Source organism: Scyliorhinus canicula, chromosome 7 (assembly GCF_902713615.1).
Source record: "Scyliorhinus canicula chromosome 7, sScyCan1.1, whole genome shotgun sequence".
In the NCBI taxonomy this organism is placed as follows: domain Eukaryota; kingdom Metazoa; phylum Chordata; class Chondrichthyes; order Carcharhiniformes; family Scyliorhinidae; genus Scyliorhinus; species Scyliorhinus canicula.
The window spans coordinates 127,587,100-127,603,062 of record NC_052152.1 but is presented as its reverse complement, the minus strand read 5'-3'; the positions used below and the strand labels follow the sequence as shown (position 1 = coordinate 127,603,062).

At 47.7% G+C, this 15,963-nt stretch overlaps 1 protein-coding gene across 1 annotated transcript in view; it reads left to right on the top strand.

Annotated features, from left to right (window-relative positions):
• The first annotated feature begins 242 nt into the window (after positions 1–242).
• Positions 243–15,963, top strand: part of LOC119969362 (e2f-associated phosphoprotein) — a 36,221-nt gene continuing 20,500 nt past the window's right edge. The window contains exons 1-3 of the mRNA XM_038802904.1: positions 243–261; positions 491–595; positions 11,549–11,727. Coding sequence (XP_038658832.1) covers positions 525–595; positions 11,549–11,727 — 250 coding nt within the window. The 5' untranslated portion in view covers positions 243–261; positions 491–524. The remainder of the gene's footprint in view (positions 262–490; positions 596–11,548; positions 11,728–15,963) is intronic.

The following is a 15,963-nucleotide window of genomic DNA, read 5'->3' as shown; positions in this document are numbered from 1 at the left end:
GGCGGGGACAGGCCGAGGATAGGGGGCGGGGACAGGCCGAGGATAGGGGGCGGGGACAGGCCGAGGATAGGGGACGGGGACAGGCCGAGGATAGGGGGCGGGGACAGGCCGAGGATAGGGGGCGGGGACAGGCCGAGGATAGGGGGCGGGGACAGGCCGAGGATAGGGGGCGGGTCTTGTACTCTCGGGTTTTTCCATCCAGTGACGTTCCGGGATAATTGCGGCACCAAGGGAGAAATAGGTGCGGTGTCCGGGGAGAGGCCGGGGATCGGCGCGGGGCCCAGGGAGAGGCCGGGGATCGGCGCGGGGCCCAGGGAGAGGCCGGGGATCGGCGCGGGGCCCAGGGAGAGGCCGGGGATCGGCGCGGGGCCCAGGGAGAGGCCGGGGATCGGCGCGGGGCCCAGGGAGAGGCCGGGGATCGGCGCGGGGCCCAGGGAGAGGCCGGGGATCGGCGCGGGGCCCGAGCCGAAACCGGGGATCGGCGCGGTGTCCGGGGATCGGCGCGGGGCACAGGCCGTTCCACGATGAACCGCCAGGAACAGGATGATCCATATCTGGTGGAGGAGCCGAGTGACCCGGAGGATGTGATTTCCAGGTGAGGGGCCGGGTGGGTTTGGGAGTGGAGGTTTTATGATATGAAATTAAGTCCAGGATCTGCAGTCTGTGTGATTGGGAGCAGCACCTTGGTACAAGGGGCCATTCAAGTGGGAAAACTGCGAATAGGGCCCTGCTCAGACTGACTGCTCCAGAGTTAAATAGTGTGAATGATGGAAATATGAAATGAAAATAGTATATGCAGTAAACATTCAGCAGGTCAGGCAACACATGTGGAGAGAAACAGGGTTTCACTTAGCGATGACCTTTCATCAGAACTGAAGAAAGATCGACATGTCTTAAGTGGGTCGGTGCAGACTCGATGGGCCGAATGGCCTCCTTCTGCACTGTATGTTCTATGTAACAGAATCAGAGCCAATTTTACACCTTCAGTTCTGATGAAAGATCATTGACCTGAAACGTTTGCTGTGTTTCTCTTAGCAGCTGAATATTTCCAGCATTTCGTATGAAGACTGTTGCATGTCTAGTGCCAGGGGTAAGGACATCTTCTCAGGCCTGGAAAGGAACTTGAAGTGGGAGGAGGCCGCCCAAATCCAGTTGTTTGGGTCCACATGGATACCAACAACATGGCCAGGACAAATACGTTCTGCATTTTTATTTCAGAGGGTTTAGGTATCACTGGCTAGACAACCATTTGTTACCCATCACTAATGGCCTTTGTGATGGTGATTTACTTTCTTGAACTTTTGCAGTCCACATGGTTTCCGTATATTAGGGGCAGCAAAATAGCATAGTGGTTAACATAAATGCTTCACAGCTCCAGGGTCCCAGGTTCGATTCCCGGCTGGGTCACTGTCTGTGTGGAGTCTGCACGTCCTCCCCCTGTGTGCGTGGGTTTCCTCCGGGTACTCCGGTTTCCTCCCACAGTCCAAAGATGTGCGGGTTAGGTGGATTGGCCATGCTAAATTGCCCGTAGTGTCCTAAAAAAAAAGTAAGGTTAGGGGGGGGGGGGGGGGGTTGTTGGGTTACGGGTATAGGGTGGATACATGGGTTTGAGTAGGGTGATCATGGCTCGGCACAACATTGAGGGCCGAAGGGCCTGTTCTGTGCTGTACTGTTCTATGTTCTATGTATATCTACAATGCTGTTCGGCAGTATTTTGATCCTGTGAAGAAATGCCAATGTAATTCCAAGTCCAGGTGATGTGTGGTTAAGAAAGGACTTTATAAGGAAGGTGGTGTTGCCATGCGTCTGCTGCTTTGTCCTTCTAAGTGGTAGAGGTCCCCAGGTGTGGATGGTGCTGTCGAAGGGGCCTTGGCGAGTTGCTGCAGTGTGTCTTGTAGATGGTACACATTTCTGCCACTATGCATCAGAGGGAGTGAATGGAAAAAGGAAAGTGGATGGATGGGGTGCCAATCCAACAGGCTGCTTTGTCCTGGATGGTGTTGAGTTTCTTGAGTGTTTTTGGATCTGCACTCATCCGGGCAAGTGGAGAGTATTCCCTTACAGTCCTTTTACATGGTGGACCAGCTTTGGAGTGTCAGGAAGTGAGTTACCACAGAATTCCCAGCTTCTAACCTCTTGTAGCCACAGTATTTACACTGCTGAGGGAATATGAACAGAGGAATAAAATTAAAAAGCAGAACTACAAATGGAATAAGTTTTGGATTATGGCCTAAGTCACGAACAAATTGGCAACGGGTAAATAAGATCGGAGTTGTGTGACTCAAAACTTAGTTTGGGAAAAATAGGATTGCGCCACGGGGCACTGGCACCAGTATTGGGAAAGTTGAGAGCTGTACCACTGGGATGGCCTTCAGCTGAACCACCCTGGGACCGAGGGTGGTCCTTACTATTACTAGTGCTGGAGAGAGGGCTTTAAACTAAATAGTTGGGAGGGTTCACATGAGGGGAGATTTGGAAGTTTTTAAAAAAATATATTTATTGAAAATTTTCCATTATAAACAAAATAATATAAAACAATTAACTCAACAGTATCAAAGAACACAGCACACAAGCAAAAACACAAAGTAATTAACCCCCCCCAAAACTTTACTAAACCCCTTAACAACTGACAGTAATAAGCTCTTTAAATAAGGAAATGAATGGCTGCCATCTTAGGCAGAACCCTGCTACCCACCCCTTAATGGTGTACTTGACTTTGTTCAAATGTAAGAACAACATGAAGTCACCTAACGAAGCCGAGGAACTGGACAGAGTAGGAGACCTCTACCCAAGCAAAATTCGAACCCGGGCTATTATTGAGGCAAAGGCGAGGCAGTCTTCATCCCCCCATCACAGTCTAATACCCTGAAAATGACCACCGGTGGACACAGCTCCAGATTGACATTAAGTATCTCTGACATGTTGTTGAAGAAGGCCGTGTCGGGCAGCACGGTAGCACAAGTGGATAGTACTGTGGCTTCACAGCGCCAGGGTCCCAGGTTCGATTCCCCACTGGATCTTTGTCTGTGCGGAGTCTGCACGTTTTCCCCGTGCCTGCGTGGGTTTCCTCCCACAGTCCAAAGACGTGCAGGTTAGGTCGATTGGCCATGACAAATTGCCCTTAGTGACCAAAAAGGTGAGATGGGGTTATTGGGTTATGGGGATAGAGTGAAAGTGAGGGCTTAAATGGTTTGGTGCAGACTTGATGGGCTGAATGGCCTCCTTCTGCACTGTATGTTCTATGTTCTAAGAAAGAGACCCAAAAGCATGCTAACATGGGACAAGACCAGAACATATGAGTGTGGTTAGCTGGCTCCCAAGAACAGGGCACCTCCCTTCCCCTGTGCACCATCGTGAATTGGATCGGACTAAGCCGAGCACAAGAAATGTGGAGTTGACCCTGTGAAGGGTCTCACTCCATACTTCATCATCCAGAATAGGACCCAAGGAGAGGAAGAAGCTCCATATGGAATTTGAACTTATGTCGATGGGGAAGGCGGTAGGGCAATTGCACCAGGTATGGGGGGCATTTTAAGCAAGGGTAGAAGGCCAGTAGGATGCTCGCATACCAGCGGAGGTGACAGGCGGCAGAGAGTATTGTGCAGATAAAGGACTCTGGGGGCAGGATGGTCACTGAGCCAAGGAAGGTGATTAGGGTGTTTTGAAGCCTTCTATCAGGGCCTGTACAGGTCGGAGCAGCTGGGGGTGGGGTGGGGAGGAAGGAGAACTTGGGCAAGAAGCAATTTTTAGATGGCTTAGATTTCCCGGTGGTGGAGGAAAGGAGTGTGCAAAGTTGGAGCCCCATGTGGGCTGGAGGAGGTGATGAGATGGATTGGGTCGATGCAGTCTGGGAAGGCCCTGGGCCCAGATGGATTCCCAGTGGATTTCTATAAAACATTTGCTACGGTATTGGGCCCCTCCTGGGTGAAATGCTTAATGATTCTCTTGATAAGGGGGAGCTCCTGCCCAGGTTAGCACAAGCCTCGCCTTCACTAATTTTAAAGTAGGATAAGGCTCCGGAGGAATGTGGGTCTTGTCACCCGATTGTGCTTTTGAACGTAGATGCAAAGTTGTTGGCCAAGATATTGGCAACTCGCCTGGAGGATTGTGTGCCGTGGGTGATAGCAGAGGACAAGACAGGTTTGTGAAGGGCTGGCAGTTTCCATCAAATATTAGGAGATTGTTGAATATGGTGATGACGCCCCTGATGGGCCAGGAAACTGAGGTGATAACATCCATGGACGCGGAGAAGGCATTTGACCAGGTTGAATGGGAGTATCTTTTCTAAGTACTCGGATGATTTGGTCTTGGTCTGCGGTTTATTGGCTAGATTAGGTTGTTGTTCAGGTCCCTCACAGAAAGTGCGTACAAACACTATTCGTTCGGGGTATTTTAGCTTGCACTGGGAAACATAAGAACATAGAACATAAGAACTAGGAGCAGGAGTAGGCCATCTGGCCCCTCGAGCCTGCTCCACCATTCAATGAGATCATGGCTGATCTTTTGTGGACTCAGCTCCACTTTCCGGCCCGAACACCATAACCCTTAATCACTTTATTCTTCAAAAAACTATCTATCTTTATCTTAAAAACATTTAATGAAGGAGCCTCACCTGCTTCACTGGGCAAGGAATTCCATAGAATTCACCCTTTGGGTGAAGAAGTTCCTCCTAAACTCAGTCCTAAATCTACTTCCCCTTATTTTGAGGCTATGCCCCCTAGTTCTGCTTTCACCTGCCAGTGGAAACAACCTGCCCGCATCTATCCTATCTATTCCCTTCATAATTTTATTTTTTATAAGATCCCCCCTCATCCTTCTAAATTCCAACGAGTACAGTCCCAGTCTACTCAACCTCTCCTCGTAATCCAACCCCTTCGGCTCTGGGATTAACCTAGTGAATCTCCTCTGCACACCCTCCAGTGCCAGTACGTCCTTTCTCAGGTAAGGAGACCAAAACTGAACACAGTACTCCAGGTGTGGCCTCACTAACGCCTTATACAATTGCAGCATAACCTCCCTAGTCTTAAACTCCATCCCTCTAGCAATGAAGGACAAAATTCCATTTGCCTTCTTAATCACCTGTTGCACCTGTAAACCAACTTTCTGTGACTCATGCACTAGCACACCCAGGTCTCTCTGCACAGCAGCATGCTTTAATATTTTAGCATTTAAATAATAATCCCATTTGCTGTTATTCCTACCAAAATGGATAACCTCACATTTGTCAACATTGTATTCCATCTGCCAGACCCGAGCCCATTCACTTAACCTATCCAAATCCCTCTGCAGACTTCCAGTATCCTCGGCACTTTTCGCTTTACCACTCATCTTAGTGTCATCTGCAAACTTGGACACATTGCCCTTGGTCCCCAACTCCAAATCATCTCTGTAAATTGTGAACAATTGTGGGCCCAACACGGATCCCTGAGGGACACCACTAGCTACTGATTGCCAACCAGAGAAACACCCATTAATCCCTACTCTTTGCTTTCTATTAATTAACCAATCCTCTAACCATGCTACTACATTACCCTTAATGCCATGCATCTTTATCTTATGCAGCAACCTTTTGTGTGGCACCTTGTCAAAGGCTTTCTGGAAATCCAGATATACCACATCCATTGGCTCCCCGCTATCTACTGCACTGGTAATTTCTATCCAGACGCCTCGCTATTTCTTCCTTGATGATAGATTCCAGCATCTTCCCTACTACCGAAGTTAAGCTCACTGGCCTATAATTACCCGCTCTCTGCCTACCTCCTTTTTTAAACAGTGGTGTCACATTTGCTAATTTCCAATCCACCGGGACCACCCCAGAGTCTAGTGAATTTTGGTAAATCATCACCAGTGCATCTGTAATATCCCTAGCCATCTCTTTTAGCACTCTGGGATGCATTCCATCAGGGCCAGGAGACTTGTCTACCTTTAGCCCCATTAGCTTGCCCATCACTACCATCCTTAGTGATAACAATCCTCTCAAGGTCCTCACCTGTCATAGCCTCATTTCTATTAGTCACTGGCATGTTAGTTGTGTCTTCCACTGTGAAGACCGACCCAAAAAACCTGTTCAGTTCCACAGCCATTTCCTCATCTCTCATTATTAAAACTCACCTCTATAGGACCAATATTTACCTTAGCCACTCTTTTTTTGTTTTATATATTTGTAGAAACTTTTATTGTGTTTTTATATTCTGAGCAAGTTTACTCTCATAATCTATCTTGCTCTTCTTTTTAACTTTTTTAGTAGCTTTCTGTTGCCCCCTAAAGATTTCCCAGTCCTCTAGTCTCCCACCAATCTTTGCCACTTTGTATACTTTTTCCTTCAATTTGATACTCTCCCTTATTTCCTTAGATATCCACGGTCGATTTTCCCTCTTTCTACCGTCCTTCCTTTTTGTTGGTATAAACCTTTGCTGAGCACTGTGAAAAATCGCTTGGAAGGTTCTCTGCTGTTCCTTAACTGTTCCACCATAAAGTCTTTGCTCCCAGTGATAATACTAAATTTTGCAGTCCGGAGGTAATCAGCAGTCGAACACCAGATAACTTCAAAGAGCCGTTTATTTACCGCGGGGCTGTAGCACAAGTGTAACTGAGTTACAGCACATGAAAAAGCAAATTTCTCTTAGTTACAGTTGACTATATATTCTTACAAAACCCATCAAGCCTTTCAATCATTAGTCATACAATTAGCTCATTACGCACCTCCTTTATGTAATTATTTTCTTCCCAACATTAGTAATACAGTTAGTTTCATAGCATAGTAATTCTTTATCAAAAATCCTGAGGAGTGACTCTTCCCCCGGCTGTGTTTCGTTCCCACCACAGATTCTCACAGACAGTCAAGGTCGTGATAACGCCTTCTCACAGGAACAATTCATTTCACAAAGCTGGTATACAAACTTGACATTCCATTTCCCATCAAGCTCTGATTTTAACTTGACCAAACTCTCATTCCATTTCCCATCATGCTCTGATTCTAACTTGAGCCAAACTCTCACCAGTCTACCTTAGCTAGTTCTTCTCTCATCCCATTGTAATCTCCTTTGTTTCAGCACAAAACACTAGTATTTGATTTTACCTTCTCACCCTCCATTTTGCACTGGCGATTGAGCCACTGGCAATGACGCTTAGGGAATCGATGAAGTCGAGAGGAATAGAGAGGGGAGGGGCAGAAAGCCAAGTGTCCCTGAATGTGGACATCTTGTTGTATATTAAGTACCCTGTTTCCAGTATAGGACGGATTATGGGAACATTGACGAAATTTGATTAATTTTCAGATAAGCTTAATGTGGAAAAGAGCGAGGTGCTCCCGGTCAATGTTCAGACACAGGGAGGGGTTTGGAGAAGTTGCCTTTAAACTGGTTAGGTTGAGCTTTCGGTATCTGTGAATTCGGGTGAGATGGGCTCCGTTACATAAATTAAATTTGGCCAATTTGGTGGATTGGATGGAGGAGGATTTTAAGAGGTGGGATGTACTTCCGTTATCATTGGCGGGGTGGATCCAGACTCTGAAGATGACGTTTCTCCCAAAGGTTTTGTTTTTCTTTCAGAATTTCCCAATTTTCTTGCCTAAATCTTTTTTGGGGAGGATACGCAGGATGTTTTCGGACTTTATACGGGTGTGTAAGGTACCGAGAATTCGGAGAGTATTCTTGGAGAGGGACAGGTTGATGGGCAGCTTGGGATTGCTGAATTTGCTGCATTGTTACTTGGCGGCGAAGGTGCAGAAGGTTTAGAAGTGAGATGTGGAGGAAGGGTTGGTATGGGGTGGATGGAGGAGGCTTTGCGAAGGGGAACAAGTCTGAAGGCACTGGTGATGGCAACTCTTCCGTTCCCACTGGTGAAATACTCCACAAGTCCTGTGATGGTTGCCTCACTGAGGATCTGGAACCAGTTCAGGCAACATTTTAATATAGAGGGCATGTCGTTGTGGGAGCTGATCTGTGGTAATCATAGATTTATACCAGCAGGGATGGATTCAATGTACAGGGTATGGGAGTATGAGGGGATAGAGTGGTTTGGAGATCTATTGTGGAAGGGAGATTTGCAGTGTTGGAGGAGCTGGTAGAGAAATTTCAATTGCCAAGGGAATGGGTTCTGGTACCTGCAGATCAGGGATTTTGTGAGGAAGAAGTTGACTACGTTTCCATGGTTGCTGCCCCCCTCGCTGCTCGAAAAGATTGTGTCTGAGGATGAGATTGGTGAGGGCAAAGTAAAAATCTTTATGGACAGTTAATGGAGAGGGCTCTTTGGAGGGGATAAAGAGGAAGTAAAAGAAGGAGCTGGGTGGGGTCTGGAGCAAGGATAAACTCAATCCAATTTATGGTGGGTGCACAGAGTGCATAAGGCAAAGTCATGTTTGAGTCGTTTTTTTCCAGAGATGGAGGATAAATGTGAGCGGTGTTCCAAGGGGCTGGCAAACCACACCTACATGTTTTGGTCCAGCCTGAAATTGGTGGAGTTTTGGGAGTCTTTGGTGGGCACTATGCCAGCGATTTTGGGGGTGAAAGTAGCTCCAAGCACATGGCTGGCGATATTCAGGGTTTCAGAGGATCTGGGAATGCAGGTGGGTAGAGAGGCTGGCGTCTTGGCCTTTGCATCCCTGATAGCCCGGAGGAGGATCTTATTGGGGTGGAGGGCTCCAGAGCCGCTGAATGCAGCGGGGTGGGTGAGTGACTTGGTGGAACTCCTGCATTTGGAAGTTTGCCTTTTTCGGATCAGAGGAGGGGTTCGACTTGAGGTGGAGGTTATTCATCTCCAAGGATTGGTAAGCATTAAGCGGGGGTGGGGTTGGAGTATTTGTGGTTTATATTATTTACAGTATAGAGTTTAAGGTGGGGGAGGGTTTTGTTGTGAGATATTGTGTGAAGTTGGTTATATTGTGTGCTTTTGTATATAAATTGAAAATGCCTTGAATAAAAATATTTTTTAAATCATTTGCCTTCCTAACCGCTCCCTTACCTGCATAACAATTCCCATACCTGCATTTTTTATCAAATATTTTTAATCAAGACATTTAAGACATTTGTTCTGACACCCTGGGCTAGTGTACGGTAAATTCCATCCCCACAGTCCCTGGAGCCCCAACACAAGTGAATTAACCAGTAGTTTGTGTGAAGTTTCATAGATCTTTGGCCCTTGACTGCACCAATGACTTCCAAGCACCATGGGCAGGATTCTCCCCTACCCGGCGGGGCAGGCCATACCAGCGCCGAGGAGTGGCGTGAAACACTCCAACGTCGGGCCGTCCGGAAGGTGCGGAATCCTCTGCATCTTCAGAGGCTAGGCCGGCAGGGTTGGCGAACCGGCGCCGAAGGGCCTCCGCCAGCCGGTGCGAGTTGGCGCATGCGCAGGAGTACCAGCGTGTGCTGGCGACATCCCAGCACATGCGCAGTGGGGTTCTTCTCCACGCTGGCCATGGCGGACCGTTACACCGGCCGGCGCGGAGGGAAAGAGTGCCCCCACTGCACAGGCCCGCCCGCGGACCGGTGGGCCCTGATCACGTGCCCCCCCCCCCCCCCGGGCCTGATCCCCCCCCCCCCATGCTTCCCCAAGGACTCCACAGGCCGCCCACAGAGCCAGGTCCCGCCGGTACGGACCTGGTGTATTTTACATCGGCGGGATCCGTCAAAAACGGGCGACCACTCGGCCCATCGCGGGCTGGAGAATCGCTGGGGGTGGGCCGCTGCCAACAGCTCCCGACCGACGCAGTGCGATTCCCGCCCCCGCCGAAAAACCAGTGCCGGGGAATCCAGCGGCGGGGCGGGATTCACGCCGGCCGCCCACTCTCGGCGATTCTCCGGCCCGGCAGGGAGTAGGAGAATCCCGCCCCATATTTGTAAGCAAAACCCAACTGTTTATTTATAGCAAAAATAGAGTTGAGGTATGCAATAATTATAATAGAATAACGGCGAGCTAATCTACTCATCCCCCTTTTACCATCCGACCCACTACTCAAACACACTCGGGGAAGGGTAAAAATGATAAGAGGATTAACATGAAATGGAAGATGAGTGTCCTTGCTTCAGATATTGAAGTCATTGCAGAAGCAGACTGTCCTCCCAGGATGCAGTGATTGAAACCACAGATTGGATTGCTGAGAGGATTTTCTGGCAGGAGCATTCAGTCAGACCTCTCAGACTGTAGGATTCTCTCCAGGGGTCACTTTAACATTAATTAACCTGGGTCTTCACTCAAAAGATTGGCCTCCAGCCTGTTTAATTCTTACTTGTTTCCAACTTGACCAGAATGGCCAACAGCCTTTCTGAGATAAGAACAGAGAGAGTTCTCTACACAAGACTTTTAAATGGGTTTTTAAACAACTGACCCTGCCTTCAGTCGCTGCTCAATTGGATTTTCCTGTAGTTCAATCTGGCAGAGCAGAGAGAAAGGTCTTTACTTTGGATCTTTAGACAGAAACCATCAGGTTTGAGACTGATTTAAAATGGTTTCGGCAAGGGAATCGAGGGTTATGGGGGTCAGACAGGAAAGTGGAGCTGAGACCACGACCCAATCAGCCATGATCTTATTGAATGGTGGAGCTGGCCTGAGGAGCTGAATGGTCTCCTGCTCGAATGTTCCTTCCTCTGAAGGTGAGTGTTAGACTAGAAAATTGGGACAATTTTGGAAACCAGTAAATGGGAGCTTTAAAAACAGAGGGGGAAATGTGAGAGGAAGCGAGGAATAAATGTCAAAATTGACAGTTAAAGCTTCCACAAGCGTAAATGTCACTACAGTTCCAGAGGAACTGCTTTCTCCATTGTGAGCCATGAAGAACCTCAAGACAGTGCAGGAATTGAATCTGTGCTGTTGGAGTTGCTCAGCATCATGACCCAGCTGTCCAGCCAACTGAGCTAACCAACCTCCCACTACCGTTTCAAAGGATATTGGCAGAAAATACTTGGGAACACCACCACCTGCAGGTTCCCCTCCAAGCCACTCACCATCCTGACTTGAAAATATATCGCAGTTGCTTCATTGTTGCTGTCGCAAAATCCTGGAACTCCCTCTCTAATAGCACAGTGGGTGTACCTACATCACACGTCTGCAGCAGTTCAAGAAGGCAGCTCACGACTACCTTCTGCAGGGCAATTAGGGATGGACAATAAATGTTTAAATATTATCAAATTAGAGCAATGGCCCTAGTAGCAATAGCAATCCCTGTTCCCCAGGATGTTTCCTCCTAGTCTGAAATACAACCATTCACCACTACTTTCTTAGGCAATTTTGTATCCATGCTGCCACTGCCTGTTTAACTGCTTGAACTTTAATTTTGTTAGCACATCAAAATAGAGTCATGTAGTTATTATGGGATATAAATAAATTAGATTATTTTGGCAAATATATTTGGACTTAAGATTTAGTTCTGGCACCAGTCAATTTTGGCATGTCCTAATCTTCCTCATGGTCATTCTTTGACCAATTGCCAATTCTGAGACATTTCCAGATACGCTCGAATATTTGTGTGGGGACATGAAGTGTAATTGATCCTCACAGATAGGACAGTAAACTTGGTGGTAAGCTCTAAATATATTTTTGCTTCTCCCAGCTCTGAAGATGAGTTGGACATTCTCCTTCATGGCACACCTGAACGCAAACGCAAACTGATCAAGGAGTACTTAACGGGAGAAAGCGAGTCCAGCGATGATGAATTTGAGAAGGAGATGGCAGCAGAACTGGATTCCACCATGAAGATTATTGAGAATAGTTGGGCTTTATCAGCTGCAGGTGTGTTGAAAGGTTTTCAATGCTTCTGTAAATTATACTACGTTAATACAAATATTTTTGCTCATTCCATTGTCTCTAGTTTTGCTCTCTGTTGTAAATTGCTATGGTTGTTTTCTTCAGTATTTAACTAGGTTTCTGGGTGAGCAGTGCACTTCCCAGTTCACATTAATGGGACACAAATGCTGGGTCTCTCTGGTGTTCTGAATTCTCAACTCAGTCTTTCATGAATACACACACACTGAAATAAAACTGCCCTGCACCTCACATTGATTGCAAGTGAATTAACAATCTCATCCACAGAGACAGTTAATGTGGAAATTTTTAAAAATAACTTACTCGGGCTGGTGCACAGTAGACAGCGTACATACAAACATATGAGTGAGGTGCAGGAATAGGCCCGTTGAGCCTGCTCCACCATTCAATAAGATCATGCTGGTCTGACTGTAACATCCAGGCTACTGCTGATAACCTTTCACCCTCTTCTTTATCAATAATCTATTAACCTTGAAAGCATTCAAAGACTCAGCTGCCTTTTGAGGAAGGGAGTTTCAAAGACTCACCACCCTCTTGGAGAAACGATTTCCCCACATCTCTGTCTTACAGGTTGCCCCCTTTTAAACATTGACCCCTAGTTCTAGATTCTCCCACAAAAGGAAATATTCTCCCCACACCCACCCTGTCAAGACCCCTCAGAATCTTAAATGTTTTGATCAAATCATCTCACTCTTCTAAACTCCAATGGATACAAGTCTCGCCCGTCCAATTTTCCTCTCAAGATGGCCTGCTCATTCCTGGTATTAGTCTCGTAAACCTTCCCTCATCTCCTAATGCATTTACATCCTTCCTTAAATAAGGAAACCAATACTCAAGATGTGGCTTTACCAGTTTCCTGTACATTTCCTCCCTACTTTTATATGCAATTCCCCCCACAATAAGCAATAACATTCTAATTACTTGCTGTATCTGTATACCAGCCCTGTGTGATTCATGTACTAGAACACCCAGATCCCTCTGCATCTTAGACCTCTTACCGTTTAGATAATATGTTTCTCTGCCAAAATAGACTATTTCTCATTTTCCCACATTATACTCCATTTACAAGATATTTTCCCACTCATTTAATCTACCGATGTCTTCTTGAATCTACCTATGTCTTCTTGTAGCCTCCTTATATCCTCTTCATGACTTACTTTCTCAACTATTTTTGTATCATCAACAATTTTAGCAACCATACCTTTGGTCCCTTTATCCAAACCATTTATATAAATTGTAAGCAGTTGAGGCCCAGCACTGATCTCTGTGGCACACCACCCATTACATCCTACCAACCAGAAAAATACCCATTTATGCCTACTTTATTTCCTGTTGGCTTGCCAATCCCTATCCATGCCACTGTGTTATGCTCTACACCATAAGCTTTAATTTTCTGCAATAACGTTTAATGTGGCACTTTTTGTCAAATGCCCTCTGGAAATATAAGCACAGTCACCCACCGGTTCTCTTTTCCCGGTGGCACAGTAGCACAGTGGTTAGCACTGTTGCTTCACAGCTCCTGGGTCCCAGGTTCAATTCCCGGCTTGGGTTACTGTCTGTGTGGAGTCTGTACGTTCTCCCCGTGTCTACGTGGGTTTCCTCTGGGTGCTCCGGTTTCCTCCCACAAGTCCTGAAAGACGTGCTATTAGGTAATTTGAACATTCTGAATTCTCCCTCTGTGTACCCGAACAGGCGCCGGAATGTGGCGACCAGGGGCTTTTCACAGGAACTTCATTGCAGTGTTAATGTAAGCCTACTTGTGACAATAAAGATATATTATTTTAACCACAGAACATAGAAGCAGGAGTAGGTGATTCGGCCCTTCTACTTCATTTCAGCTCGCTCTGCGTTCATGCCATCATAATTACCTTTATTTTCATTTAAAATATTAGTCTTGGAACCATGCTTCGCTCCCTCAGACTGTATGTAAAATTCAATCATATGATGATCACTGCTAATTGGGCATCTTGACTTCCGGCGTCGGCCATGAGCTGAGTGGTCACACGAAAAGTGGCTCTCTCCTAGGAACCTCTGACTAGATTAGATATTCTAACCCTGCGAAACGGGCACCAAAAGTACAAAACGTTTCCCAGCTTAACCTCCCATCCACCCCTTAATCAACCAGGATGTTGGCAAATTAGAAATCAAGTCACAAAAGCAGTAGGAGCAGGGGGAGGAAAACCTCGACCCCAGAACAGGGAGTCCCGCGTGATGCCCACAATTGAGCTGGCAAACCCAGCGGGGTCGCCAACGTAAGCGAATCAACGTAAGCTGATGGGGATCATCACAATGGAGCTCCAGAAACACAGAGGGGCGGTGAAGGAGCACCATGTGGTAGTGGTGGGGTCAGCAATAGACACTGTGTTGGGCCCCCATTAAGGAGGCAACGGAAAGCAGATCTGAGACTGGGGGCCCAAGAGGCAACGATGTGGGAAGTAGAAAAGACAGCCACAGACCAGGGAGAGCAGATTGCCTCGCTCAAAGCCGAGGTGACAAGGTGGTCATGATCCAGAAGGCGCTAAAAGGAAAGATAGGTGACCAAGAAAACGGGTCCCGCTGGCAGAACCTGTGGATCGCTGGCTACCGGAGGGGAGGTACCCGAAAGAGTTTGTGTCAGCGATGCCCGAAAAGCTAGTCGGGGAGGAGGGCTTTGCCAAGCTCCCAGAGGTAGACCGAGACCACGGGTCACTCCCAACAGAGACCCCAGTCGGGGGAGGGGGGGAAACCACCACGGTCAGTAATAGTGAGCCTCCACAGGTTCCAGGGTAAAAAACGGATCCTGAGGTGGGAGAAGAACACACGTTCATGGGAAAGACACACCATCCATTTGCACCACAATATTGGGGCGGATCGGGCAGAATTTAAAGGGAAACTGTACTGTTTAAGAGCAAGGTGCAGTTGTACCCGGCCAGACTATGCGCAGCAGCACTGGCCCCACACCTGCGGGAGATGTTCAATGACTCGCGGTCGAGGGGGCTCCTGCTGCCCACGTTGGTACAGGCCTCAATCTCACTGATCCCCAAAAAAGACAAAGACCCGATAAAGTGCGGATCGCGCGTATCCATCTCACTCCTGAACACTGACGCCAAAGCTCTGGCGAGGCGACTGGACAGACACTTGCCAGAAGTGATCGCGGAGGATCAGACCAGATTTGTTAAGGGCAGACAGCTGGAGATACCTCATGGAGGTTTGAACGGTTTGGGTTGGGGCCAGTGTTTACCTCGTGGGTGAAACAACTGAACGGTGCTTCCCTGGTGAGCGGACAGGCAAACACCACCAGCCCTGAATATTTCCGGCTGTACAGAGGCACAAGACAGCTATCACCGCTGCTATTTGCACTGTCAATTGAACCACTGGCCATTCGAAATGAAATGAAAATTGCTTATTGTCATGAGTAGGCTTCAATGAAGTTACTGTGAAAAGCCCCTAGTCGCCACATTCCGGCGCCTATTCGGAGAGGCTGTTACGGGAATCAAACCGTGCTGCTCGCCTGCTAGGTCTGCTTTCAAAGCCAGCGATTTAGCTCTGTGCTAAACAGCCCCATTCACTCTTGGATCAGCAAAGGGATGTACAGGCATTCAGAGAGGAGGCAGGGAGCACAGTCTCACTCAGTGTGGATGACCTGCTCCACGTGTCGAACCCCCTGGCCAGCATGGGCAAGATAACGAAACTCCTGAGGGAGTTCAGAGCTTTCTCAGGATATGAATTTAAATGGGCAAGAGCAAAATATTCCCGGTGAAGCTCCCAAGAGCGAGGAACAGAGCTGGGGGACGCAACCGTTCAAACTGGCCCAAACCAAGTTCAGGTACCTGAAGATCCAGATAACCCATGACTGGACGTGGCTCTGTAAATGGAACCTGTCCTGCCTGATGGAGGAGGTTGAGAGGAACCTACAGAGATCGGACTCGCTCCCACTCTCTGTGGCACGAAGAGTGCAGACGGTAAAAATGAACTTGCTGCCAAGGTTCCTCTTCCAATTCAGTTCACTTCCGATCTTCATCCTCAAATCCTTCTTCACCAGAAAGACAAACTGACTATAGCCTATGTCTGGGCAGGAAAGAGTCCGAGGCTACGAAAAACTATCCTGCAAAGAGGGTGGTACATGGGAGGCCTGGCCCTGTTGGACCTCCTATTCTACCACTGGGCACAAACACAGAGAGGGTGTGGGATTGGTTGGGATAGCACAAGGCGGAGTGGGTGCAG